The 26828-nt window shown below is 43.4% G+C and overlaps 1 protein-coding gene across 2 annotated transcripts in view; it reads right to left on the reverse strand.

The window, feature by feature from the left end:
- Positions 1-7051: 7051 nt before the first annotated feature.
- SUSD5 (sushi domain containing 5) overlaps positions 7052-26828 on the reverse strand; it is a 67539-nt gene continuing 47762 nt past the window's right edge. Inside the window, exon 5 of one of the 2 annotated variants that reach the window (XM_008009391.3) lies at positions 7052-9589. In XM_008009391.3, coding sequence (XP_008007582.3) covers positions 8298-9589 — 1292 coding nt within the window. In that variant the 3' untranslated portion in view covers positions 7052-8297. The remainder of the gene's footprint in view (positions 9590-26828) is intronic. The other variant, XM_008009392.3, reaches the window with a different exon arrangement.

Here is a 26828-nt window from a genome sequence, read left to right on the forward strand (position 1 = left end):
CAGGTCAGGTCTGCAGCAGAGCTTGAGACGGATCTGAATGCACTTGGTTTATTGTGGGGGGTGCTCTCAGAAGGAACCTGTGAAAGCCTCCATCAGTCATTTATTGGCTGTGAGAAGTTCTCTGGGAGTGCTGGTACATTTGAAGGCAAGTGGCTTCCGTTGAGGGCAAGTCTCTGGAAAAGAGGCTGTAGGCATCTGGCAACTACCATGCATGGTAGTGTGTTGGTGGGTGTGGGGTCCTGGGAACTGGCTCTGTGAAGGGATCTGGCAGGGCACCACAGCGCCCCCTACTGAACCATCAGCATGTCAGTGGCATTTAAAGCCAAGCGGCTGGAGGGGCCACTGAGATTGTCTCTGAGTATTACTGAGAGGCAACAGAAAAGAGCCATGGATGGAGCCCTTGGGCTCTCTGGGAAATCGGAAATCAGCCAAAGAGACTGAGAAAGAGTTACCTTAAGGTCAGAGAAAACCCAAGAGAGTGTGGTGTTCTGGAAGCTGAGCTTTCTTTATTCAGCCTCATTCCCTTCCCCAAAGAAGCCACCTGCGTAGTTGGGCCCCTCCAGGGTTGAAGGCAAGAGGAGAAAGGCACAGCGTTTGGGAAATAAGGCTTTTCCTGCAATAGCCTGGGAAGGAATAAAAGGATAGAGTGTTTGGGTTTTTGTGTCATGGTGGTTAATTGGGGTGGAACACTCACACACTGTGCTTTTTCTGGGCTTTCCTTATCCCTCAGAACACTCTACCAACCTCGGGGAACTCGGGCACATCTGTCTGTTTCTCCTTCAGTTCTATCCTGCTTCCCTCATCCCTCTGACACCATGTCCTCACTCACCTGCACAAGAATCCCTGCATCAGGTTCTCTTTTGAGGGTGCCCAACCCAGGACAGTCCCCTACCACTTCTGTCTTGGGCTGAAGTCGCCCATGTCCGCAGAGTCTGTACTCCCAGCGGGGGTGTTTGACCCGAAGAGTCAGTGTTGTTACTGGTGGATGCACCATGTCCACAGCAGCCCCCAATCCCCGCGATGCGTCACATCTTATGTGGCTTCCTGCTGGGGGAGATGGCCTTTGCCTACGGGATGCCGGATTCTCCTTTATTTCCTCACCCCACCCTCTACTCCACCAGAGAAACTTCCTTTTGAACTCAGTGGGGAAGAGGGTGACGAGACAGGACTAGAAAGTAGTGGAGGACCCAGCGAGTGGACGCCCTGCTCCGGGATTCCTGAGTCTAAATGTGTGCCCAGCAGCTGTGAACTCCCCTTATAGCCCTGGGCTGCAGTGTCCTTCCCAGCTATGTGAAACAATGAAAGCCGACGTCCACAGGGAACCTGGCTGGGTTGGGTGTTGTGACTTACTCCACCTCTGTGCCCTGCAGAGGTCCCGTTGGGTCCTTGTCTTGTGAGCTTGGGGTGAGCTTTCTGTACATGATGTTGTTCCACATATGGGTTGAGCTGGCATGGTAGGGGGTCCTCGTTTACTCTCTGAAGTTGGCCTCCTTTCACTGGGGATTGAAAAGCACCTCCACCCCTACCCTAGCGATGTCTCCTGAGGACCCTGGTGATAGTACAGTCAATATTGTCAGTACTTTGCTTTGATTGAAGGCTGTGGAGCTGAGTTACCAAAATTTCTATTTCAAAGGAAACCAAACCTTAAAAAAAAAAAAAAAAAAAGTGGGCTGGTTCTTCCAAACCTACCGTGAAACCCTGATGTGCAGGCTGCACTCAATGACCTCAGCCCAACACCTCCCTGTGTTTCTTGGAAGAGCCTAGAAGATTCCTGGATTGAGACCCCATTGGTTCAGCCTCAGTCTGGCCTGTCTTGAAAAAAACAAACATATTTGTAAGCTTTGTGGGAGCTTCCAGGCCCGCTGTAAGATGCCTCGCTTGTCCTTCGACCCATCAGCATGGAGCTCAGCGGTTGCTCTTTGGTTCTGCAGGCTGGTGGGGAGGCCGCCCATCGTGGTGGGGCATCTGTCCAGCCCCACTGCCACTCAGGGCATCCAAGCAGGAGGCACCCGCTGGGAAGGGTCTAAAGATACTCCTTGTGGCCACTGCTACTGTTCACATTTGACTTGCAGAGAAGTGAAGGGCTGAGGGGAGGTTTGTGTACACACATGTAATTAAAAGTGACTGACTGACCGAAATGAGCACACACCAACATATGCAACATACTAATATCTTCCTGATTTTTGAGACTTTCTAATTACTACAACTAACCTGTTGTGCTCACCTCTGGAATTCAGAAAGAGAGCCACTGCGAGCACTGACCACAAGGGCTGCCTTAGGAAGGAAATGTGTGCTTTCAGTTCTTATTAGGGGAATTTTAAGAGCACAAGAATTTTATTGAACCCACCTCAGTGGCAAACAGAAAATGATTTGTTAGATTGTCAGTGGGAAGGGTTTATTATGACTGCTGGTGGAATAAACAGTGACCGGTTTCTGCCAACATTTATGGAAATAACGTTTCTAAGTTTTAAATGTGAGCTGTAAACCGAAGCCACTTCAGTAAAAAAAAAAAAAATCAATACTTAAACTGTAGGGAAAAGGTGGATCGGTGCCAGAGAAAACATTATTTAATAGTGTCGGAACATGGAACTGCAACACAGTTTGTAGCAAGGCACTGAGAAAAACCCACAACTAATCCTTCATCGCAGCTGTCTGAACTCTTGATCATCTGCCATCCCCCAAACAGGGACTTCTTTTTTTCTGGTGACTCCAGGCCTGAATGACCTAGTGTGGAGAGTTTAAACTATGTACAAGGGAGGAAAGAAAAAACGGAAAGGAACCTTAAGTAAGCCTCAGCCAAAGGTTTTATGCATGGGACTTCCTGTGCCTGCAGCCAGGGGCAAGACTGATCCCCATGCCTGTCCCCATGACATCTCCCTGAAAGAGAAGACACCATGACAGCCCGGCTTTGCCTTGACTGACCCACTCCTACCCCAGAAATAAGAATCAAGAGCAGCCATGGTTATCCTTAGAGTGTTTTCCATCTAGGGCCGGCCACATACCCTGGCACCTGACGCTGTCCCCACACAAATAGCTGACTTTCGTCGCTTGTTGAATGAATGAGTTGGCTGTATATCCTCTCGGAGCTGGCAGGTAAGATATTAGTGCCTCATTTTATAAGAAGAGAATAGGAAGGAAGTAAGCAATTTGGCCAACAGACACAAGATAAAGATTCCAGAGTTTTATCTCCCACTTTAGGGTGGCAGTCAGTAGGCCAAACTCCAAAGACCACTGCCGATGTCTTTCTCTGCCTCCTCTCTTTGCGTTAGTGTGGTATGTACAAGCTCACTCTTGCTGAAAATTAGAATTCATAAAATAGTGGAAAACAAAAGCTTTTTGTTTTTATATCACATTAAATGTTTTACTTTGCTTATTTCTATTTTCTATCCACTGGACAGGGATGTCTTCACCACATTCTAGAAGCTGTGTTGTAATGAGCTGTGTTTTCTCAGGTCTGTGAAATTTCTGACATTCATCTAACAAAGTAGAAACTTCACACCAGGGACTCCTGGATCTCATGCAGGAGGACTGGTCCTTGCTAGCCATGAGCTGGCTGAGGTCCTGTCAGGCAGTAGAGGCTCATGCCTCTCCCCAGGAAGACTGTCTTTCAGAGGAGATCTGGAATCCCACTAGAAAAACATTTGGAATCTGTTTCAAACAGGGACCCAACGCATCTTCAGGCATGACTGTCAACAGCAACTATCCTCCATGCATGCCACTAAGGGGCAGGCGGGAGAAAGAATAGTAGAAGGAGGCAGGTGGAAAGAGTGAGGAACCAGCCAGCACAAAAAGAAGTCCACGTTATGGAGAGTTCAAACAGCTGTCTGAAGAAGAGGTGGAGGACACGGAGATGAGCCCAAGAATTCCAGAGGATGTGGTGAAAAAATCTGGACTGAGGAGGAGAGGAGGTGCAGGGAATAAGAGTTGAGTTGATGGATGTCTTAGGTCAGAATCCTTTGAAGCAAGGGAAGTGATGGGGTGCTCTCAAGAGAAGGGGTGTGAGGGAAGCAGGAAGGAGCTAGTAAGGATGTGTCTTCAGTTGGAGACTGGCTTCAGCCTGATCTCATGGGAGCTCTGGAGCATGAATCACATTGGAGTTGGTCCCACCTTGAGGCAAGGAGGCCAGCCTTTTGCATTCCCATGACAGCTGGTCATTGGTTATAGGCTGCCCTAGCAGAGTATAAGGTGGTCTAACTTCCTGGGTGAGGGAACTCCCAGTAGGCCAAGGGCATTTCTGTGCGTTGGAAGGGTACACTTACGTGCTTATGAGCATTTTAGCAGCCAACACTCAGGGCAGCTGGAAGATGGGTTCACCTACCTAGCAAAGGGGACCTGGGAGGGGCATCAACAATGTCCGCAACATTGGAAGGCCTGGGAGGCATGGATCTGTGGTGGTCATGGACGTGAAAATGGACGTAAGGCAGATGGGATTGGTGCTGATGGCGTCTGAGCTGGATTTGCTAGTTGCCCTTCCACATCTCTTCCAACATGCCCCTCCAACATGCCTGGTGTCCCAGGAGCCTGACCTCTATGGTTCCATTGCCTGGACTTCTTCACCCTCTGATTTCCAGTTGCCACTGGGACATGCCAGCAAGAGATGGCAGGGTGAGACAAGGTCTGGGTCCTTAAAATCTTTGCTTCCTCCAGGCCACAGTTGGACACTGGCTGCATTCTCCTTGAGGCCAGAGCCCTTGTCCTGCGGGGCCTTTCCTATTGCTGAGCTCTTGTTGGCTCCCTAACAGGTCCCCACCATCCCTTGATGGTTCCCCAAACTCTCCCCACACCTTTGTGAACAGTCCCTTCAGCTAACCCTCTAATTACTCCTTTGAGTGTCCTGTGAAGAGAAAGGGGATAATCAGTTCTCTCTTAGGCCTGTGCTTCTCAAGCTTTACCATTCATGCCCGCCACCTGGGCATCCTGTTAGATGCAGATCCTGATTCAGCAGTCCTGGGGTGCGGCCTGAGATTGTGTACTTGCTTGCAGTGCCTGGGCTACCGGGGCAGAAGCCACACTTTGAATAGTGAGGTCCTGGGTGTTTTGTTGCAGTGAAGTGAGTGGTCTCTGGTTGGGGCAAGGAAGAGGGAAGTAGGGAGGGAGGAGGGGCAAGAGTGCCACAAACTTCCCTAAAATCCTGCTGCAGGAGGTAACATAGCTGAGAGTTAGGTTTAGAAAGGACAGTCTTAGATCTTAGATATAGTAAGTATTAAGACATTATTTTCAAGATTACTAGAGAATTTTTTTTTTTTTTTTTTTTTTTTTGAGATGGAACCTTGCTCTGTCCCCCAGGCTGGAGTGCAGTAGCATGATCTCAGTTCACTGCAACCTCCACCTCCCGGTTCAAGCAGTTCTCCTGCCAGAGCCTCCCGAGTAGCTGCTACTACAAGCGTGCACTACCACGCCCAGCTAATTTTTGTATTTTTAGTAGAGAAAAGGTTTCACCATGTTGGCCAGGCTGGTCTCGAACTCCTGACCTCAAGTGATCTGCCTGCCTCAGCCTCCCAATGTGCTAGGATTACCAGTGTGAGCCACTGTGCTCAGTGAGATTTTTTTTTTTTTAAACCATGGTGCAGTAGCCTAGAAATAAAATACATTCAGCAACTGTTGGGGGCAATAATTATTTATTTTAAATATCTCAGAAGCTTTGTGTTAATAGACCCCCCTCCCCCAATTTTCATGAGCATTAAACATTCACCATTCTCAAAACATGCATGACATACAATTTAGATTTATAGTATTTTAATCATTCCCTTTCAACATGCACTTTTAGATTCTATAACATTAATTGAGAGGATACCACATCAATAAGAACTTAAAAACTGATGTGTTGGGTTTATTTCACAGTCCATGTCTACAAATAAAACATTTACATGTATTGACCATTTGTAATAAATTTATTAATACACGTGTATTAATATTGCCTATTTATTTGTTGGTATAAATTCAATGTTTTGGGTTATTCCATAATAATAGTTACTAACACAGTCCCAATGCTGGGACAGAGGTTATTTTATATAGTTAAAAATAGAAAAGTTATCTTGCAGTAGATTAGGATCTAATTTATAAATATATACAGTCTCTGGCTTTTATTCTATTATGTTTTGCTTTGGCTACATACAGAAAGCATTTTATTCCTATTGTTCTTGACTTCATCTGATGCATAGGTATTCTAGTTGGTACCTTCAGGCTTTATTTTACCCAACTATGGGGACTAAGATCTTCGATTATGCTGCTTTTCTTTATGGCTACTTCACCTAGTATTTTTCCAAAGCTTGCTGAAAAGAGGTGGCAGGGTAGAAAGCATGTTGCGAATTCTTTTTTCCTTAGGTAAAACACCACCAACAATTTTTCAATCATAAAAAAGATCAGGATTTCCCTCTACCACACAAAAACACTTAGACTCCTATGGTGTCTCAAAATAAATGTATTGTGTTCACCTTTTACCACTGGTAACTATTTCCAAGAAGGTGATTCATATTAGAAAAATATAACATGTTTCATTTCTGTGCCAACATACAGGAGACTATTGCAGGTGGCATTTGGGCAGCTTCAAATGCCACCTCAGCTGCACACAGCCATGCCTGACTTCCACACAACACACACCACATACTCATCTTCTGTGCCTTTAGGAGTTCAGCTGGCCTTGAAGTTCACATTTGAGCTTATTATAAACCAACAGGCTCTCAAACTTGAGTGCACATCAAAATCACCTGGAGGGCTTCTTAAAAACACAGAGAACTGGGCCCTACTCCCAGGGTTCCTGTTTCCTGAGTCTAGGGTGGGACTAGAGAATTTGCATCTCCAACAAATTCCCAGGTGATGCTGATGCTACTGGTCTGAGGACCACACTTTGAGAACCACTGCCATAAACCATACTGGCTGAGCCACCCTAAGAAATGATTTAGATGCTTGGAAATGGGTTGCCCAACAGACAGGATGGATTCTGCTTCCACAGAGCTCCCGGTTTCCACACTAGAGAACAGATGAGCACAGACCATTTCATACTCTTTTACAGATTCTTCTGCTTCTCCATCAAGTATGTGCCCATACTTGATATCCTGGTGTTCGGCCCTCTGAAAACATTTTTTTTTTTTTTTCCTCCCGTGTCATTCCCTCTTACTGGAGTTCAGAGAAATGGTTAATCCTGAGAGAGGAAACCAAGGACTGAGTTTTGTTAGTCCTGGCAAAAATTCCAAGACATTCCTAGGCACAGACTGGTCAAGGACAACTAGGCCACTGCTTCTGAGAGGAAATGGTACTTACTGGTACAAAGCTAACTTTGTTTTTAAAAAATAATAGCAAATCCTTAACCAGGAAAGATTGAAAATAAAATAGAATAAATGATAGGCTGTCCCAAAAAATGGAGGGAACAGAAGGGGATGTGTGTTTCTTCATTCCTCACCTCCCCCAATAAAATGTCAGTCTTAAATTCCCTCTAATTTCAAGAAACAATGAAAAAAGAAACCTCAGAGCTTCTGGACTGTGTCCTGGCTCTTGGTTCATCTGCCCTCAGCAACATCACAACATTAAAAGGAAACAACCCATTATTCTTCCATATTCCTCTCCCAATAATTCAATATCCATGTCCTAAATAATACTGCTCTCATACACTTGGTTTATCATGACTATTTATAAAATTTCAGGGCATGAAGCTGGTGATCTTCTTTCTTCAAAAAGGTAATACTGTCATGTGGCCCACACCTGGAATCCTAGCACTTTGGGAGGCTAAGGAGGGCGGATCACTTGAGGTCGGGAGTTCTTGACCAGTCTGGCCAACATGGTGAAACTCCATTTCTACTAAAAATACAAAAAAATTTAGCTGGGCGTGGTGGTGCATGCCTGTAATCCCAGCTACTTGGGAGGCTGAGGCAGGAGAATTGCTTGAACTCGGGAGGCAGAGGTTGCAGGGAGCTCAGATTGTGCCATTGCACTCCAGCCTGGGCAACAGCATGAGACTCCATCTCAAAAAAAAAAAAAAAATAATAATAATAATAATAATACTGTGATGAAGGAAGAGGCAATTTTCAACCTCACACTGGAAACAGGGCCCAAGCACAGGTCTGGGATTAGTGTAGACAATTCCACGGCAGATGCTGAAGACACTGATGTGAGTGATGATGCCGCCAAAGCCTCCCTGCCCTCCCAGGTGCTCCAGAGACACTTCTCAGCCTATACAACAAAGGGCTGAGGAGAACATGATGAGCCCCAGTTCACCTGCGTCATGCTCTAGTAAAGTATCAGTGTGATGTGTCAGTTATTTTCCTCCCCAGTGGCTTTGGGAGAACCCACTCTGAAGGTGCCTAGACCTTCTCCATCTCGATCTGCTGGTGGTAGTGCCGAGCCTGCCGCTGGCCAACATTCAGCTTGTACACGGAGCTCTTGTGCTGGTACCTGCGGTAGCCCCACACCATCCCCACACCTGCCAGGAGCAGCAGTAGGCACAGGACGGTGACAATGGTGGCAATCACAGGGCCTCTACTGAGGCCAGGACATCCGCCCCCAACACATGACTCCAAGGTGGGATGAAGCTCCTCGCTTGTACCCGGCCTGGGGCCTTCCTGTCCAAAGAAGTCTTCAGACAGCAGGTATGGGAAGCTGTCCTGGATCTCAGGAGCAGTGGTTTCTCCTGGAGGCTGGGTGGTTGCCATGATCGTTGAGGGGATGTGGTTAGGTATCTGCTTGACAGTGGTCGCTGTTAATATCTCCAGGGTAGAGCTGGTAAGCTCATAGGGCAGGGTGGCCATCGGAGACTCCTCTGTGGTGAATCTCCAGGATAGAGTTGACTGGTACTTGGTCAAGTCACCATCTCCATTGCCCTCAGCCTCGGACACATTCACGGGTCGGAGCGCCAAAGCTTCCACATCTAGCATTTGAGATGGAAGAACTGAACTATGGGTCATGCCCTCGCTTGGTGTGAGGGTGCTACTCCAGGGCTTCTTAACTTCCACAAGAATGGGCTGATCAGGAGTAAGTAGGATGTTTTCATCTAGTCCTACTGACCCATCCCCTCTGTCCCCATCTTCTTCCTCTTCTGCCTCCATCTTCCTCCAAGCCCCATCTGTCACAGGGTAGCCATCTAACCAGGACTCATCACTGCTGCTCACCACTGGATCCCCTGCCTTGCTATCATTCTTGCCCACAAATGGCCCCAAGGGACCATCCGTGTTGTCATAGATCACCTTAGTTTCAGGTTCACCTGGGACCAATTTTACACCACTGTGGTTGTCTCCAGCAGAAAACTGCTTTTTGGTGTCATCATCCACCTCCTTTTCCAACCCAGGCTTGTGGAAAGCCTCAGCAGGAAACCAGAACAAGTGCTTCTGGAGCAGCCGCGATCCTGGCGAGTCTACAGAGACACTGCTCCCAGCGCCAGGCAAGCCTGTGGTTGGCACAAAGCCTTTATCCTGGGCTATGTTTTCTCTCCCCACAGAAATGGAGACCAGATGGTCCTGTTTTGGAGCCTTCTCAGACGAGTCTCCCTGACTCCTGTCCTCTTCTGCCTCTGTCCGGGAATCCTCCATGAGCTCTCTGAATGACACGGATCTGTCATCAGGGAAGTTATCTTCATAGTCAATGTGTGCCTCAGCCTCATCTGGAAGGAAAGAGGGAAAAACCTCATTAGCTCCAAAGGCACAGAGCCAGTAGAGAACACAAGAAAAGGAAATTAAAAGCATAAGGGCTGGGACAGAATAAATAATACTGTTATTATTCACAGATGATATGACTGTGTATCATAGATAAACCCAAAGAATCTACATATGAACATTACAATTAACTACAATTAACATCTGAGCTTAGACCAGGCATGGTGGCTCACACCTGTAATCCCAGCACTTTGGGAGGTCCAGGCAGGTGGATCACTTGAAGCCAGGAGTTCGAGACCAGCCTGGTCAACATGGCGAAGCCCCATCTCTAATAAAATACAGAAAAATAGCCAGGCATAGTGGCATATGCCTGTGAATCCCAGCTATTCAGGAGGATGAGACATGAGAATTGCTTGAACCCAGAAGGCGGAGGTTGCAGTGAGCCAAGATCACATCACTGCACTCCAGCCTGGGTGATAGAGTGAGACTCAAAAACAAAAACAACAACTCAAAAACAACAACAACAAAAAACATGTGACTTTATTAGGGATACTAGGGCTACAGTAAATATAAACATCAATTGTATTTCTAAATATTGTCAATAAATAGAAAATTAAAATTTAAAAGGATGCCATTTACAAGAACATTAAGAAAAACCAAACACATAGGAATAAATCTAACAAAAGATGTGCAAGACTTCTACATGGAATGATATAAGACATTGCTGAGCAAAATTAAAGAAGACTTAAATGAATGGAGGACTAGATCATGATCATGTAGTAGAAGGCTCAAGATTGCTAAGTTGGCAATTCTGTCCAAATTGATCTATACAGATCTAATACAATTCTAATAAAAAATCTCAGACATTAACTGAATGCTGAAGTTTATGGAAATGCAATGAACCAAGAATAGACAAGGCAATATTGAAAAACAAGAAAAAGCTGGAAGACATATGTAAAACATTTCAAGATTTACTATAAAACTGAATTACCTTTTAAGGCTGTGGTATTGGCACAAGGACAGATAATTAGATTACATTAAAATTAAGATCTTCTGTTCATTAAAAGCTACCATGAAGAGAGTTACAATGCAAGGCAGAGTTAGAGAAGATATCTGCAACACATATAACTCCAAAGGGCTCGTATCCAGAATTTAAAAAGGACTCCCACAAATCTATACTAAGTAGATAGACAAACCATAGAAAAATTGGCAAGATATTTGAATTGGCACATCATCAGAAAGATATCAGACTAGTCATTAAACGTGGAAAGAAGCTCAACCTCACTAGTAAGATAGTCATAATGAGATACCATTGCATAGCACCAGAATGGCTAAAATTAAACAGATCGACAATATCAAATGTTAACTAGGATATACAGCACTGTTAGTGGGAGTGTGAACTAGAACAACCACGATGGAAAACTGTTTGTGCATCTCTACTAAAATTGAACATATGGATGCTCCATGACACAGCAATTCCACTCCTAAATATACACTTAACAGTAATGTGTGCATATGGGCACCAAAAGACATGCCTAAGAATGTTCATAATCGTAAAAAACTGGAAGCAATTCGAGTGTCCACTAACTGCAGAACTGGTACATCAATTACGGGATACTCAAACAATGCAAATCTGTACATCAATAAACATGAACCAACCACTGCTTCCCACAACAAAACAGATGAATTGCATGGCCATAATGTTAAGCCAGGCACAAAAGAGCACACTCTGTGTTGATTCTATTTATATAAAGTTAAAAAACAGGCAGAATTAATCTATGGATGTCGAAACTCAGGATGGTGGTTACACTTGGGTAAGAGAGAAGGGGTGATGACTGGGTCTGGTACAAACAGGACTTTTAGGGTGCTAGCAATATTTGATTTCTTCACTGTGTCAAGGCCTAAATATCTGTGTTTATTCTTGATAAACACTTGGTTTGTTGCCTTATGATTTGTATATATTTTATAATTAAGTTAAAAATGCATCTTTTTTTTTTTTTTTTTTTTTTTTTAAAGACAGAGTCTCTCTCTGTCTCCTAGGCTGGAGTGCAATGGCTCAATCTAGGCTCACTGCAACCTCCGCCTCCTGGGTTCAAGTGATTCTTCTGCCTCAGCCTCCCAAGTAGCTGGGATTACAGGTGCACACCACCACGCCCAGGTAATTTTTGTATTTTTAGTAGAGACAGGGTTTCACCACGTTGGTCCGGCTGGTCTCAAATTCCTGACTTCATGATCCGCCCATCTTGGCCTCCCAAAGTGCTGGGATTACAGTCATGAGTCACCACGCCCGGCCCCCAATGCATCTTTTAAAACACTGATTTGTTCTTTGTAAAACTTCCAAGTCATGGGATGATGCTGTAAAGTATTCTGAATCCAACTGAATAAGATTCAACAGAGCCCCACAACTAGGAGCCCAGAATGTAAGGACAGTCTGACAAGAGGGGAATCAACTGGTCAGGAAAGCCCAAGAAGCGGGTGTCCTCAGAAGACAGCAGCAGCCCTTTGAGCTTCCCCTCTCTCAATGGTCTTTGAAAGCCAAGTCCTACTGGAAGATACACTTAAATTATTAAAACAGACTGGTTCTCCCACTTAACTTTCAACTTCGGAAGAACAAAATGCACAGAGCTCCAGAGTCAAGGTCTAGATGGAATGCTGAGGTGTCAAGTGGTGCATTCCTGGGTTCTGAAACTCGATTCGTGGGTATCTGGCTTATTTCTAAAGGCTATTAAGAGAATAAGACTCTGTATCTTGCTTATTTAATGACTGACAGAGTTATACATAAAATTTAACAATCTTTTCTGATCTGCTCCTGAAATGTAAGCGCATTCACTTTACATGTGTCCTCAGTCAGGAAAGGGAAACAGTGGATGAAGAGCAAACATCACTGATAAATATCAAATACATGTGTGTTTTATGCTTAGAAAAGGATGGCCAATGATTATACCCCATTGTGTCCTGTTCACAAAACCTCACACAAAAAACACATCAGATGGCTGGACCATTCTTATCAGCCTTGTAGAATTCAAATACAGGCTCCCAGTGCTCAACCAGGCGCCTCCCTTCACATTCCCTGTTATATCCTCATTTCAAATTCTGCACTGACCCGCTCCTTCATTCAACAGACCTCACTGAGTGCTGACTATGTGCTAGAGCTTGGGATCACTGGTGAACAGGATAAATACTCCCTTCCCCCTTGGAGCATATGGGACAGAATCTCATGGTCTTGCATCCTATAGGATTGAACTTCAACGATTTTGTGTGCACAAATTTTCACCCAACATTCTGAACGAACATTAGGTTTTGCATTGAAGTACTGTCCTTCCTTCAAAAACAACAAAATGAAACGAATGTCACTATGACAGAACTTTTCTCTACAATTTACCCAAAACATATAGACAAGTCACACTGAGATTTAAGGTCATGACTTGTATCTTTGACCTCAGGATAAGGGAAGTAGATTGCTTATGCACATGGTGTCCTTACTGGCTGTGGAAGACAGATTGCAATAATGGCCACAAATCTCCACTTTTTCCTGCATCAAGTCCTTTTGCAATGTGCCTTTGCATGACTTGCCATGAAAAGTTTGGGCCTGTTTTTCCATCTCTAGAATCTGGGCTGACCTCGTCCCTTGTTTTGACCTACTGAATGCAATGAGAGTGTTGCATACCTTTGCTCTCTGCCTTGGAGCCCTGCCAGCTGCCATGTGAACAAACCAGGATGCTGAAGGATAAAAGACCCCATGAAGGAGAGGCAAACGTCCCACTGAGGCCACCCTAGATCAGTCAGCTCTGGCTGACCACATTCACCTGAGTGAGCCCAGCCCAAACTGCTGACTCAAAGAACTGGAGCAGAATAAATGATTGATGTTTCATGCCACTAAGCTTTTTGAGGATGGTCTATTATGCAGAAAAAGCTAACTGACACACTAGCAATAGTAATGAGCTGCTTGCGGGGCAGGGCCCAAGGCACTGTGTCCCTAAAGTAGAACAGTGCTTATCTACTATAGGTATTCTTATAGGTATTCTTGAGTGAGTGAAAAAGTAAATGGTTCCGGGAGGAAAATGGGGAAAATCTGCAATAGCTCAGATCCCAAGCTTCTCTTCATTCCTACCTTAAAACTGTTCTGCACTGAGATCAATTTCCAGGAGCACAGTCTCCCAAAACACAAGAGGACTATAGGCCCACTTCTAAATTACATGGAATGAATTACTTGTACCCATAGTCTCTCATAACACCCCAAAGACCCTCTGAAAAGACGCCATTGTTGAAGGACCAATTGAATACAAAAACACACACGGGTGTGCACCACATACATGCACACAACACACACCCTCACATACTGGTGAGCAAATCGCTGTCACAGCCTAGCTGGTGAGAGCATCTCTTCTCATCCCAGCCTCTCCTTGGTGCCCATATTCTTATCCATTTAAAAGGGTAGGCTAGTAGAACTCCCTCCCCACTGCTAGTCAGTTTCAAGCAGAGTGGTGATCCTGCTCCATCAAAGTTTGCTCCTAATGCATAGAAACTTGGCATTCCACATGTCTGACTGGTCATTTTTGCCCCAAATCTGCCCCAACCAATTTGCTTTTAATTAAAGAAAATAATATATTCTGCGGTACTGCAGAAGAAATTATCTTTGCGAAACAATACACATTTGCCAGTTGTCTCCTAGAGGTTCTGCTGTTGAGGATGAATATCCCTGTTCTCAGTCAGAACCCAGCTCCCTTTCATGAGGGGATAAGGTAGGAAGCAGTAACTCTCCAAGATCATTTTTCCTCAAGAAGCTTCCACCCACTTGAAAGCATAGGCCACACTTCATGCACCAGCTGTAATGCCAGGCCTCTTTCCACATGTTATTTTACTATGGAATATTTTTTGTTGCCTCACTGCAGCCCCAAGACATCAAACCCCAGATTCTATTTTATTCCATGATATTTTTGTCATTTCCCGTTCTTGCTTGCACGAATCCGGACAGTGCATTAATTTTCTTTCAGGTCATCAACTCACTGACTTTCAGTTCACTGACTGTCGGGAGTAAACAAGCTGTTTGTGCTGAACTCAGTCAGCATGGTGAAAGGGACCAACATCTGCACAGAGCTTTACCAAAGGCAGTCCTGGGTGATGGGAAAGCCAGCGGCCTGTCGGTGCCAATGTGGGTGCTGAGTCTAAGTGCTTCCTCACTGTCCTCACAGACCGCCATCTTGTCACCTCTGCAGATGCCAAGACTGATACGGTCCATGGGAAAGCAGAATTCTACCCAAATAACCAACAGCTGAAAAGAAGTGTGACTGTAGGGGTACTCAAGATCTTCCAGCACCTCAGAATATCTGTGGCCCTGATAAGTCTCGCTGTAACCTCTGTTCCGGCTTCTTCCCTGTCTCTTCTGCTCACACCCCACATTTCACTTCCATCCGCCCCAGTGCCTCCTGCTTTTTTGTTCTTGCTTCTGACTGCCCCTCCATCTGCTCTTCTTCCTCCTTTTTCTACTTCATCACTTATGTTCCAGACCACTTGAATATGTATTGGGGACAAAGGCCAAAATTGCCTTATGAACAGGGTGCATTACAGGCCATGCTTGAAAATATCTAAGTGTTTCAGTTGAAACTGTATCATATATTTTTCCTCCCCTGTACCTACCAAAATGGGGAAACACCACCAAACACACACACACACACACACACACACACACACACACACAAAACTAGGCTTACTGAATGTGAATTTCTAAAAATGAGGAAACTATACTAAACATCAGTAAAAACATTTTACCAATAGCAACCTCACGAAAAGGGAATAATATATTGCAACGAATTTCATAAACTAGTTACCAAGAGGAGAAACAGAGGGTTCTAAAGAAGAGCGGACAACGTGGCCTGCCTTAGCTCCTAACCCACCCTCATCCTTCAGAAACGGTACTGGGAGTCAACAAATCCTAGAGAGAAGCAAAGTGGATGGAGAGAACCAGTAACCAGGAGGGCTGCTTCTCCCTGACAGAATAAAAAATGCCAAGACTTCACATTGTTCAGGGGAAGGAGACTTTGATATAGAACATTTAAAACATTTCTGAGGAAAAAGGAGAACCCAGAGTTTTAAAAATTTTTTTATGTTTTGTAGAGACAGCATCTCACTATGTTGCCCAGGCTCGTCTTGAACTTCTGGTCTTGAGCAATCCTCCCACCTCAGCCTCCCGAAGTGCTGAGATTACAGGCATGAGCCACCATGCACAATCAAGCCCAGATATTTTAAAGACAAACAAATAAACAAACAAGAGTAAATATCCAAGGTAGGGGGATCATTTGAGGCCAGGAGTGAGAACAGCCTCGGCAACAAAATGAGACTCCTTCTCTTAAAAAAAAATTAACTGGGTGTGGTGGCACACACCTGTAGTCCTAGCTACCTGGCAGGCTGAGGCAGGAGGATCACTTGAGCCCAGGAGATTGAGGCTGCAGTGGGCCATGACGTGCCCCTGCACTCCAGCCTGGGCAACATACTACTTCAGTTGACTTGTCCCCTTACAGCCATCATTCCCTCTTCTGGATTAAAGGATTGTTTCACAATACAAAACTTAATAAGAAAGTGAGTGCAACAAAACAAAGCTCAAAGGTAATGTGTAAAATAACAGAATGTTATGAAAAGGGTGGTTATAAACTTCAGGCATCAAATTGAGGACCAATGTAGCATCATGACAGAGCTAAAAAATCAGTTAGAAACTTCAAAGAACAGAGCAGACTGATAATTTTATAAAACAGAAAAAAAAGACAGAAGACATATTCAAGAATCACTACAAACCTCAAGCAGAATAAATTAACATAAATTGCCTATAGCCATACCAAATTAAAACTGCTAAAAACCAAAGACAGAAAAATGTAAAAGCAACCTGTGAAAGCAAATATATAATGTTTGATAAAGCAATAAGATTGAGAGGTGACTTTTCAAAAGAAACCATAAAAGCCGGAAGACAATGTGATAAAATCTTCAAAATGTTAGAAGAACTGCCAATATGGAATTTCTTACTCTGTGAAAATGTCATAGATGGAAGCTCAGAGATGCAGGAAGAAAAGAACAATGAAATAGTAAATATGAAGGCAGAGCCAAGTGAATGTTGACTGCATAAAACAACAATATATACACACACACACATAATATTCATTCAAAACATTTGACAATAGCATAGAAGCTGGGAGGAGGTAAATGGAGTCAAAGTGTTTGATGGCTTTAAATTAGCCAGGAAATGGTGTAACTATTCATTAATATTAAACTTGTATATGTCAAGGGTGCCTGTTATAATTTCTAGAGTAACCACTAAAAGGAGAGTAAAAGACGATTAGAAGGTAATAGAAGGGGTAAATACAATAAGTAAAAAATGCTTAATTGCTTCAAAAGAAGGCAGGAAAAGCAGAGAAAAAGGAACAAAGGACAAATAGGAAAGAGAGAAAACAAAAACAACAGTAATTTTAAACCCAAATCTACTGATGGTTAAATGTAAAATAGATTAATGCTACTATTAAAAGACAAAAGTTGTCAGCTTAGATAAAGAAACAGAACCCATGTATGTGGTACTTATAAGAGACACACTTTAAATATAAGCACACAGATGAGTTGAAAGTCAGACTTAAAAAAAAATCACGAAGAGGCTAACCATCAAAAAAGACTTTAAGGCAAAAAATACTAGTAGAGATAAAGAAGGCTCTTTCATAAAGATAAATGTTTTAATTCACCTGGAAGATATTAAATTATAAAATTGTAGGTACTTAGAAATATAGCCTCAAAATATAGGAATCTAACAGATATGAACTAAAAGAAGACACTGACAAATCCATGATCATAGTGAGATATTTTAAACATCTCTATCATTAATAATTATAACAAATAGAAAAAAAGGTAAGAATACAGATTTGAACAACACACTTCATAAATATGACTTCTTTGAAATACATAGATGACATCCAACAACTATAGAATAAATGTTCTTTTCAAGTGCACATAGAATAATTTTTACAAAATTGACCATAAAAGAAGTATCAACAAACTTTAAAAGACTGAATCATACATACATTTTCTGGTCATAGTGAGATTAATTTAGACAAAAAATTACTTTAAAATTCCCCCCTATGTATAGAAATTAAACAAAATACGTCTAAATAACTCATGGGTCAAGGGAGAAATCACAGTGGAAATCAGAAAACATTCTAACTGAATGATAATGGAAATATGACATATCAAAACATGTGGGAAACAGCAAAAGCTGAGCTCGGGGGAAGTTGTATCTTTAAATATCTATGTGAGAAAAAAAGAAAGGCTGAAAAATCAAATTGATTTCTGGAAGCTGGGTAAATAAAATTAAGTTAAACACAAAGAAATAGAAGAAGGAGATTTTTAAAAGAACAGAAATAAATAAAAAAACACACAATAGAGAAAATCAACATAGTCAAAAGTTAATTATTTGAAAAGACTAGTAACATTGATAAACTCCTAGCAAGGCTAATTAAGAAGAATTTAAAGAAGATGCAAATGAAAAACATTAGGAATAAAAGGGATATCATCACAGATGTTTCAGGTACTAGAAAAGACAATAGCAGGACCTCATGATAAAAATTTATATCCAGGAAGTTGGCTGGCCAACATGGTTAAACCCTCTCTCTACTAAAAATACAAAATTAGCAGGGCGTGGTGGCACATGCCTGTAATCTGAAACTGGGAGGCAGAGGTTGCGGTGAGCTGAGATCCTGCCATTGTACTTCAGCCTGGGAAATGATAGCAAAACTCCATCTCAAAAAAAAAAAAAAAAAAAAAAAAAAAAAAATTATGTCCAGCAAACTAAACATTCTGATGAAATAGAAAAATTTCTAGAGAAATACAACTTACCAAAAGTGACACAAGAGGAAATAGAAAATTTTTATATACCATTAACAAAACTGAATCTCTCCACACACACAAAACTCTAGGCGCAGGTGGCTTTGCCAACGAATTACATCAAATGTTTAGGAGGATAATTCCAATCTTATACAAACTCTTCCAGATAACAGAGAAAGAGGAAATACTTCCCAATGTATTTTATACATACAGTGTAACCTTGGTACCAAAACCTGGCAAGGATATGATAAAAAGGAACTAGTGCAGACTAATCTCACTGAACATAGATGCACAAGTCCCATATAAAATGTTGGCAAACTGAATCCAGCAATAAGTTAATGTCAGTAAGCTGGGGTAAGCTTTAATATATTAAGTATATGTTAAAAGTTAACATATTAAAAGAATAATACTTATACCTAGTTAGATTTATCCCAGGAATTCATCATTGGTTTAACGTTTGAAAAAAAGGAGTTTCAGAAAAGCACCTGACAAAAGTCAACATGATAAAACCCTTAGAAATTAGGAATATGAGGAAACTTCCTTAACCTGATTTTAAAAATATACCTTTTTGTTTCTTTTAAAAATATATAGGCTGGGCCAGGTGTGGTGGCTCATGCCTGTAATCCCAGCATTTTGGAAGGCCAAGGCGAGTGGATCACTTGAGGTCAGGAGTTCTAGACCACCCTGGTCAACATGGTGAAACCCTATCTCTACTAAAAAAATACAGAAAATTACCCAGGTATGGTTGCACCTGCCTGTAATCCCAGCTACTCAGGAGGCTGAGGAAGGAGAATCACTTGAACCCGGGAGGTGGAGGTTGCAGTGAGCCAAGATCTTCCCACAGCACTCCAGCCTGGGTGACAGAGCAAGACTCTGTCTCAAAGAAAAAAAAGATATAAATATAGATACATAGTTTCCTTTATATAAAGCCAGTCACAAAAATGAACCTAATACAGTGTGATTCCACTTACATGAGGCTTCGATAGTAGTCACATTTATAGAAACAGAAAGTAGAATGGTGATTACCAAGGGCTGAGGGAAAAGAGAAAAAGAAGAGTTTTTGCTTAATGGGTATAAAGTTTCAGATTTACAAGATGAAGAAGTTAGGGAGATCTGTTTCATAACAATGTGAATATACTTAACACTACTGATCTGTACACTTGAAGATGGTTAAGATGGTAAATTTTATGTTATGTGGTTTTTATCACAAGTTTTTTCAAAAAAAGGGAAGGATTAGTAAGTTATACTACACTAAAATTCTATTTATGAAAGATACTATGAAGAACATGAAAAGGCAACTTACCTAACAGAAGACATTTGCAACATAAATAACCTTGAAAGTTCTGGTATCCAGAATAATATAAAGGACTCCTACAAATAAATATAAAATAAACAGACAGCCCAGTAGAAAAATGGGCAAGAGAATTGAATAGGCACTTCACAAATGAGGTATTCTAATAGCCAGAAAACATATGATAAGGTGCTTAACATCATTAATCAGGGAAACTCAAATTAAGTGATATCACAACATACCCATCAAAATGGCTAAAAATTTACAAGACTGTCAATACCAATTGTTGGTAGGGAGGTAAGGCTCCTAGAACTCTTATACATTGCTCTTCAGAGGGTAAATTGTTACAACCATTTGGGCATTATCTTGTTGAGTATTAGCTACTAAAGTTGAACACGCATATATGCGCGCGCGCGCACACACACACACACCCCTGTATGATCCAGCAATTCAACTGTAAATTATTATATAGACAAAATTCTAGAAAACACAAAACTCTAGAGGAATACGTGTAACATGGTCACCAAAGACCTGTGCAAGAATGTCCTTATAATAGCTCCAAACATGAAACAATGAAAAATAATCCTAATGGTAGAATGGAATACCCCACAGCAAAGAAAAAGAATGAACAGCTCACAGAGCAACACGTATGTGTCTCACAGACATAACGTTGGGTAAAGGAAGCTGTATACAAGAGTACATAATGTATGCTTTCACTTAAATAAAATTCAAGCGAGGGGGGTGAATGTCATTTATAGTTTAAGTAGTGCGGATAGTGGTTACTCTAAGGGACGCTGGGACTGAAAGGGAGCACCAGGAGTGTTTCTGGATGGCTGGTGATGGTCTACTTCTTGACCTGGGTGCTGATTACATGGGTGTTTTTATGGTATGATAATTCACTGAACTCTATAATCTTTGATTTTTGAAATGTTCTGTATTTATCTTACTCTTAAGTAAAAATATAAATAGACAATCAAAAGTGGACACCATGTACCAGGAAAAACTGGCCCAGTATTTGGCTGCTGAATGCCAAGGATGAAGAAACAATTTAACTGATATTGAGGAAGAAAAGGCAAATCCCATGCAAGAACAAAATTAAATCAGGCTTGCCTAAAATTTAACCTCATCATGTTCAGTGATAGAAGAAAAAAGAACAATGACTATAATCTTTGAGGGAAAGAAAATGTAATTCAACAATATTGTACTTTGTTAAGATGTCATTCAATTTTATATTAACAGTAGGCATTCATTCATCTTAAGATGTCTGTGCTATCTCAAGAATAATATACTGTGTGACCAGGTGCAGTGGCTCATGCCTACAATCCTGGCACTTTGGGAGCCCAAGATAGGAGGATCACTTGAATCCAGAAGTTCAAGACTAGCTTGGACAACATAGTGAGACCCACTGCATTGCAGCCTGGGTGAGACAGTGAGACCCCCATCTCCAAAAGAAAAAAAAAAGAAAAAGAAAACACACGGTGTAATATTACGCATGTGTTAACTTATGTTAAACTGTAAGCCAGCTGCTGCTGGTATTCCAATTAAGAATTCACTCTGGGATGGACAGTTAGCATTCCCACTAGAAAAATTCATCCTCCATATGTGGCTAATACAAGTACTTCTTTATTTGTACCTTGACCAAAAACATTGCTTTGCTAATTAGTACCCTGAATATCTGAAATGGCTTTCTATTGGTAAAACTAGTGACCTATTAACTACCAATGATAAACATTAGAAATTTTCACTAGTAAAATGAAAGGTATATATGATATGGGGATTGGGTAAAGATACCTTAGAAATACTTCATGCTCTTATACGGATAGGGTAAAACCAATTTAGATCTTGATGGTGCTTGACACTTGAACCCTAAAAGGTCTCAGTTTGGGACTAATGTGTTACTCACCAGAACGTGGGGAACAGCATCCAACCAGAACAGAGTTCGCTGCTGTCACCCTGCGCGGATCACACCGCCCTGCCCTCGCTGCACAGCCTGCCCAACTCCCCACTAGCCCAGGCACTTCCTGAGAACAAGGGCATGTGTCCGCCCTGCCTTTGTATCCCACACACACACGGCATGGTGTATGGCATATAGTAGGCACTCCACAAATGTTTGTTGAATAAATAAATTAGTGAAGAGATGAATTAGTGGATGTGAATTCCAGTTTTTATAAAGCTTGATGCAGTCTGGAAGTCCATCAGCATCATTTGATTCGTGAGAGAGACAAAGAATGATAAATGACTTTTGAGTTCCAGCATTGGGGATAATCAGTGTCCGCTAACTTCCACCTCTTGTGTTACCCATCCCATGAGCTTAAATATTGGTGGCTCATGCCTGTAATCCCGGCACTTTGGGAGGCCAAGGCACGTGGATCACCTGAGGTCAGGAATGCGAGACCAGCCTGGCCAACACGGCGAAACCCTGTCTTTACTAAAGTACAACAATCAGCTGGGCATGGTGGTGTGTGCCTGTAATCCCAGGTAGTCAGGAGGCTAGGCAGGAGAATAGCTTGAACCCAGGAGGCAGAGGTTGCAGTGAGCCGAGATCACGCCACCACACTCCAGCCTGGGCAAAAAGAGTGAGACTCCAACTCAAAAATAATAATAATAATAATAATAAAAAATATATATGTATATAAAACATAAAGTTAAAAGGTACCTGGAACATGGGCAGAACATGAGTATGTTCTCTCTCACCTTTTTTGTGCAGGAAACACTGGCCTAGTGTTTAATGTTAGAGCGAGGATTTGGGAAAGGTCAGCTCACCCTGGCTGTGGCCTTCACCTGGACACTTACAGTCTGAGCTGTGTGTTTGTGTGTGCGCATGCATGTGTGGGTATGTGTGTATGCACGGATTTGCACGTGATTGTGTCTGTATGTGTGTCTAAGGTTCTGCCTCCATAGCTCCCTCAGGCTACAGCAACCCTGGGCAGAAGCCCAGGGCCCCAAACTAAGTTCCTCCTGTCTCCCCGGGTTCGCAGGTCAAGGTCCTGACTTAAAAACAGGTTTTCAGTATATCACAGTTTCCCCAAAACCTCAAATGAAGACAAGAATGAGTGTTTACAAATAGCCTACTTATGAAGAAGTACCCAAAGCTTATTTTTCTCCCCATGGGGAACAATAACATTTGTTATTCATCAGATTTCAACCAACAAGCACATTCTGCCCACAAGAAGGAGAAGCCCAGCTCCCTGCCCGTGGAGGTGCTGTATCTCTCACCTCCGCTCTGCTTTCCTGAGTCTCGCTCTGACTCAGATCATTCAGCTATCCTTCTAGCCCTGCCCTCACCCGACCCTCTCTGTGAAAACCTGTGCTAACACAACACGGGGCCTTCTGATTTAGACAAACAAGTCTAGGAAATGTAAGCTTTGTGGCTTCTCCTGGCAAAACCCAGGTCATTCACTGTGCATTTATATTTAACTGTTACTTTTGGAAAACAGAAGAGCACAGAAAAGCACACGTCAGGACTGAAAAGCGCAGGCTGGCTTGTGCACTGATTGTGTCTCTTATCAGAGTGGGATGTGGCTGGGGGCTGCAGGAGACAAGCCAGAGCCCAAAATCCAGGGTTCTCCCAGGGCTGCTACTTTCCATCTTTTTTCACTTTGCTGCCTTTCTGGAAGCCCCACACGTACCCTCTTTTTTTTTCCCCCTCTGTTCTTGGCTACACAGCCTTTAAAAATAGTAATTTTAAAAAAAGACAACCAGACAAGCCAGAAATAACCACTGGTTCAATGAACCTCTGAACAAATATGGCAATTTTTGTTCCTGACAAGGAAATTCTAAATTCAGTTTCAGTCTCATGCATTCTTCTATGAAGGAAATTAAGTCTAAAAGACAGAGAAAAACAGAAATAGAAGTTAATTTAAGAAAACAAAATAATACCTGTAGAAATGAGAAAAGAGCAAAGGAACTGACTGAGGGGACAGCTAGTTTGCAAGTGGGCAGGTGTGCTGCCCCGAGGCCGTGCTCTCCTCCCCATCTCAGGGCCCCTGGAGGCAGCACATAGCATGATGCAGATATCAGGACAGGACATGCCTGGTTTTATTTTTTATTTTTATGTTTTTGAGACAGAATCTCACTCTGTTGCCCAGGTTGGAGTGCAGTGGGGTGATCTTGGCTCACTGCAACCTCCGCCTCCTGGGTTCAAGTGAATTTCATGCCTCAGCCTCCCAAGAAGCTGGTACTACAAGCATGTGCCACCACACCTGGCTGATTTTTGTATTTTTAGTAGAGACAGGGTTTTGCCATGTTGGCCAGGCTGGTCTCAAACTCCTGGCCTCAAGTAATCAGCTTGCTTCAGCCTCCCAAAGTGCTGGGATTACAGGCATGAGCCACTGCGCCCGGCCAGACATGCCTGGTTTTAAACCCTGGCTCTGCTTCTTTCTGGTGTCTGACACAGGCAAGTCACTGAACTTTCCTGTACCTCAGTGTTCCCATCTATAAATTGGAACTCGCCATGTCTACTTCCAGACTTGTGAAGATTAAATGAGATGAAGTGTGTAAAACTATGGTAGAAAGGGGCACAAGGAAACTTGGGAATGATGGAAGTGTTCTATATTTTAGTTATAATGGTGGTTTCATGAGTGTATACACCTGTGACAGTTCAGATAAATTTATTTATTTATTTATTTTTTGAGATGGAGTCTTGCTCTGTCACCCAGGCTGGAGTGCAGTGGTGCGATCTCAGCTCACTGCAAGCTCTGCCTCCCGGGTTCACGCCATTCTCCTGCCTCAGCCTCCCGAGTAGCTGGGACTCCAGGCACCCGCCACCATGCCTGGATAATTTTTTTATATTTTTAGTAGAGATAGGGTTTCACTGTGTTAGTCAGGATGGTCTCAGTCTCCCGACCTCGTGATCCACCCACCTCAGCCTCCCAAACTGCTGGGATTACAGGCGTGAGCCACCGCGCCTGGCTGACAGCTCAGATAAATGCATACTTTAAATGAGTACAGTTTACGGTATGCAAATTAAACCCAATAGAGTTGTTTAAAAAGCAGGCCCAAAAAACAACTCCCAGGAGAGAGAGAGCATGGAGTGAGTGTTTGGTTTATAACAGCTTTGTTCTCAATGCCTAACTGGGGAATGTGTTTTGTTTCCATGGCTGTGTCAGATCAGGGAAGGGAAAAAGAAAAGCTGTACATTTGCTACTGGACTCAGAGGTGGCGAGGCTGGTGGAGTGAGGTGCAACTTGGGGTCAAGCACGTTCCTGATACTGCAGCCCAGAAAGCAACAAACAGAACCAATGGAACTGGGAGTAGGGGTAGGCCTTTCTGAGCCTGTCTTTACACTTGGCGGCAGATAGCCCTGCGGCATCTTTTCTTTTCCTTCCTTCCTTCCTTCTTTCTTTCTTTTTTTTTTTTTTTTTGAGACAGAGTCTTGCTCTATCGCCCAGGCTGGAGTGCAGTGGTGTGATCTCGCCTTGCTGCAATCTCTGCCTCCCGGGTTCAAGCAATACTGCCTCAGCCTCCTGAGTAGCTGGGACTATAGGCACATGCCACCACGCCCGGCTAATTTTTATATTTTTAGTAGAGATGGGGTTTTGCCATGTTGGCCAGGGTGGTCTTGAACTCCTGACCTCAAGTAATCCTCCCGCCTCAGCTTCCCAAAGCGCTGGGATTACAGGCATGAGCCATCATGTCCGGCCCCAGTGGCATGTTTTCAAGGTGTAACAAGGGGCAAATTATAGAGAAAGTCTATGACTCTCACTTCCTGGGTTCTCTGTGTTAGGCTACTCTTGCCAGCAGCTGTTCTCTCCCACCTCAGACACAGAAAGAGGATAAATGGCCTCATCTGGAACCAGTAGCAGAGGCCATGGAACCACTGAGTCCTGAAGTTAGGAGAGAGCAGAGGTGTTGAAGGCAAGGTGAGGACAGGCTGGGAAAAGGGTCAGCATGTCCAGGGGACCACGAGGGCTTCTTAGAAAGGCCAACACTGGGAGCATGTGGCCAGGGGTGGTAATCTGGAGTGCTGGGAGGTCAGAGACTGTTGTTAGGATGCAATTGTCCAAGGAGAAAACATGGCCTTGAAGATAGATACGGGACTTGGCATAATAAGAAATAAGAGGCCCGAAGGAAAACACACCTAGCATGACAATCCGCTGCATTCATGCTTAAGGAGCAAAGCATGAGGACTTTTCTTTTCTTTTCTTTTTGAGACAGAGTTTCACTCTTGTTGCCTTGGCTGGAGTGCAATGGCGCGATCTCAGCTCACCGCAACCTCTGCCTCCCGGGTTCAAGCAATTTTCCTGCCTCAGCCTCCCAAGTAGCTGGGATTACAGGCAGGCACCACCACGCCCGGCTAATTTTGTAATTTTAGTAGAGATGGGGCTTCTCCATGTTGGTCAGGCTGGTCTCAAACTTCCAACCTCAGGTGATCCACCGACCTTGGCCTCCCAAAGTGCTGTTTACAGGCACGAGCCACCATGCCCTGCGGCATCAGGACTTTTCTGTAATTAGGGCAACAACCAATTTTAGTTAGATTATGAGTACATTAGGGAGGGCATGACAGACATTTCCTGCTGCCAAACTGGGAATGGACACCAAGAAGAACATGTATGGATTTTGACAGGAGTATGGGAGACTAAATGGCCAGAACCAGACCTGAACTCTAGGGACCAGGGCTAGAGAAGTATCAACACACAGAGGGGAGAAAATGGCAGTTAAATAAGTCCTCATCCATTTCAGTGAATGGTCAAGAAGAAAGTCCCTGTGCTTAAGTGAGAGACTGCATCCCCACCACTTAAGCCTGGAATGTTGCTTGTGAACACACAGCCTGGGAGGCGTGTGGCTGAGGGACCCTCCTACACCATCCACTCCCTCACCTTTTGCTATCCACCAGGTATGCATGCCACACACTAGGAAGCTACCAGCTGTGTGGGTCTCTATCAAGTCCGAAAGTCACACTGGCCATGCCTTTCTGGAAAGACCAGCTGAGGCCGGGCGCGGTGGCTCACGCCTGTAATCCCAGCACTTTGGGAGGCTGAGGCGGGCAGATTACGAGGTCAGGAGATTGAGACCATCCTGGCTAAGACAGTGAAACCCTGTCTCTACTAAATAATACAAAAAATTAGCCGGGCGTGGTGGCGGGCGCCTATAGTCCCAGCTAC

The sequence above is a fragment of the Chlorocebus sabaeus genome, chromosome 15 (assembly GCF_047675955.1).
Source record: "Chlorocebus sabaeus isolate Y175 chromosome 15, mChlSab1.0.hap1, whole genome shotgun sequence".
Taxonomy (NCBI): Eukaryota; Metazoa; Chordata; class Mammalia; order Primates; family Cercopithecidae; genus Chlorocebus; species Chlorocebus sabaeus.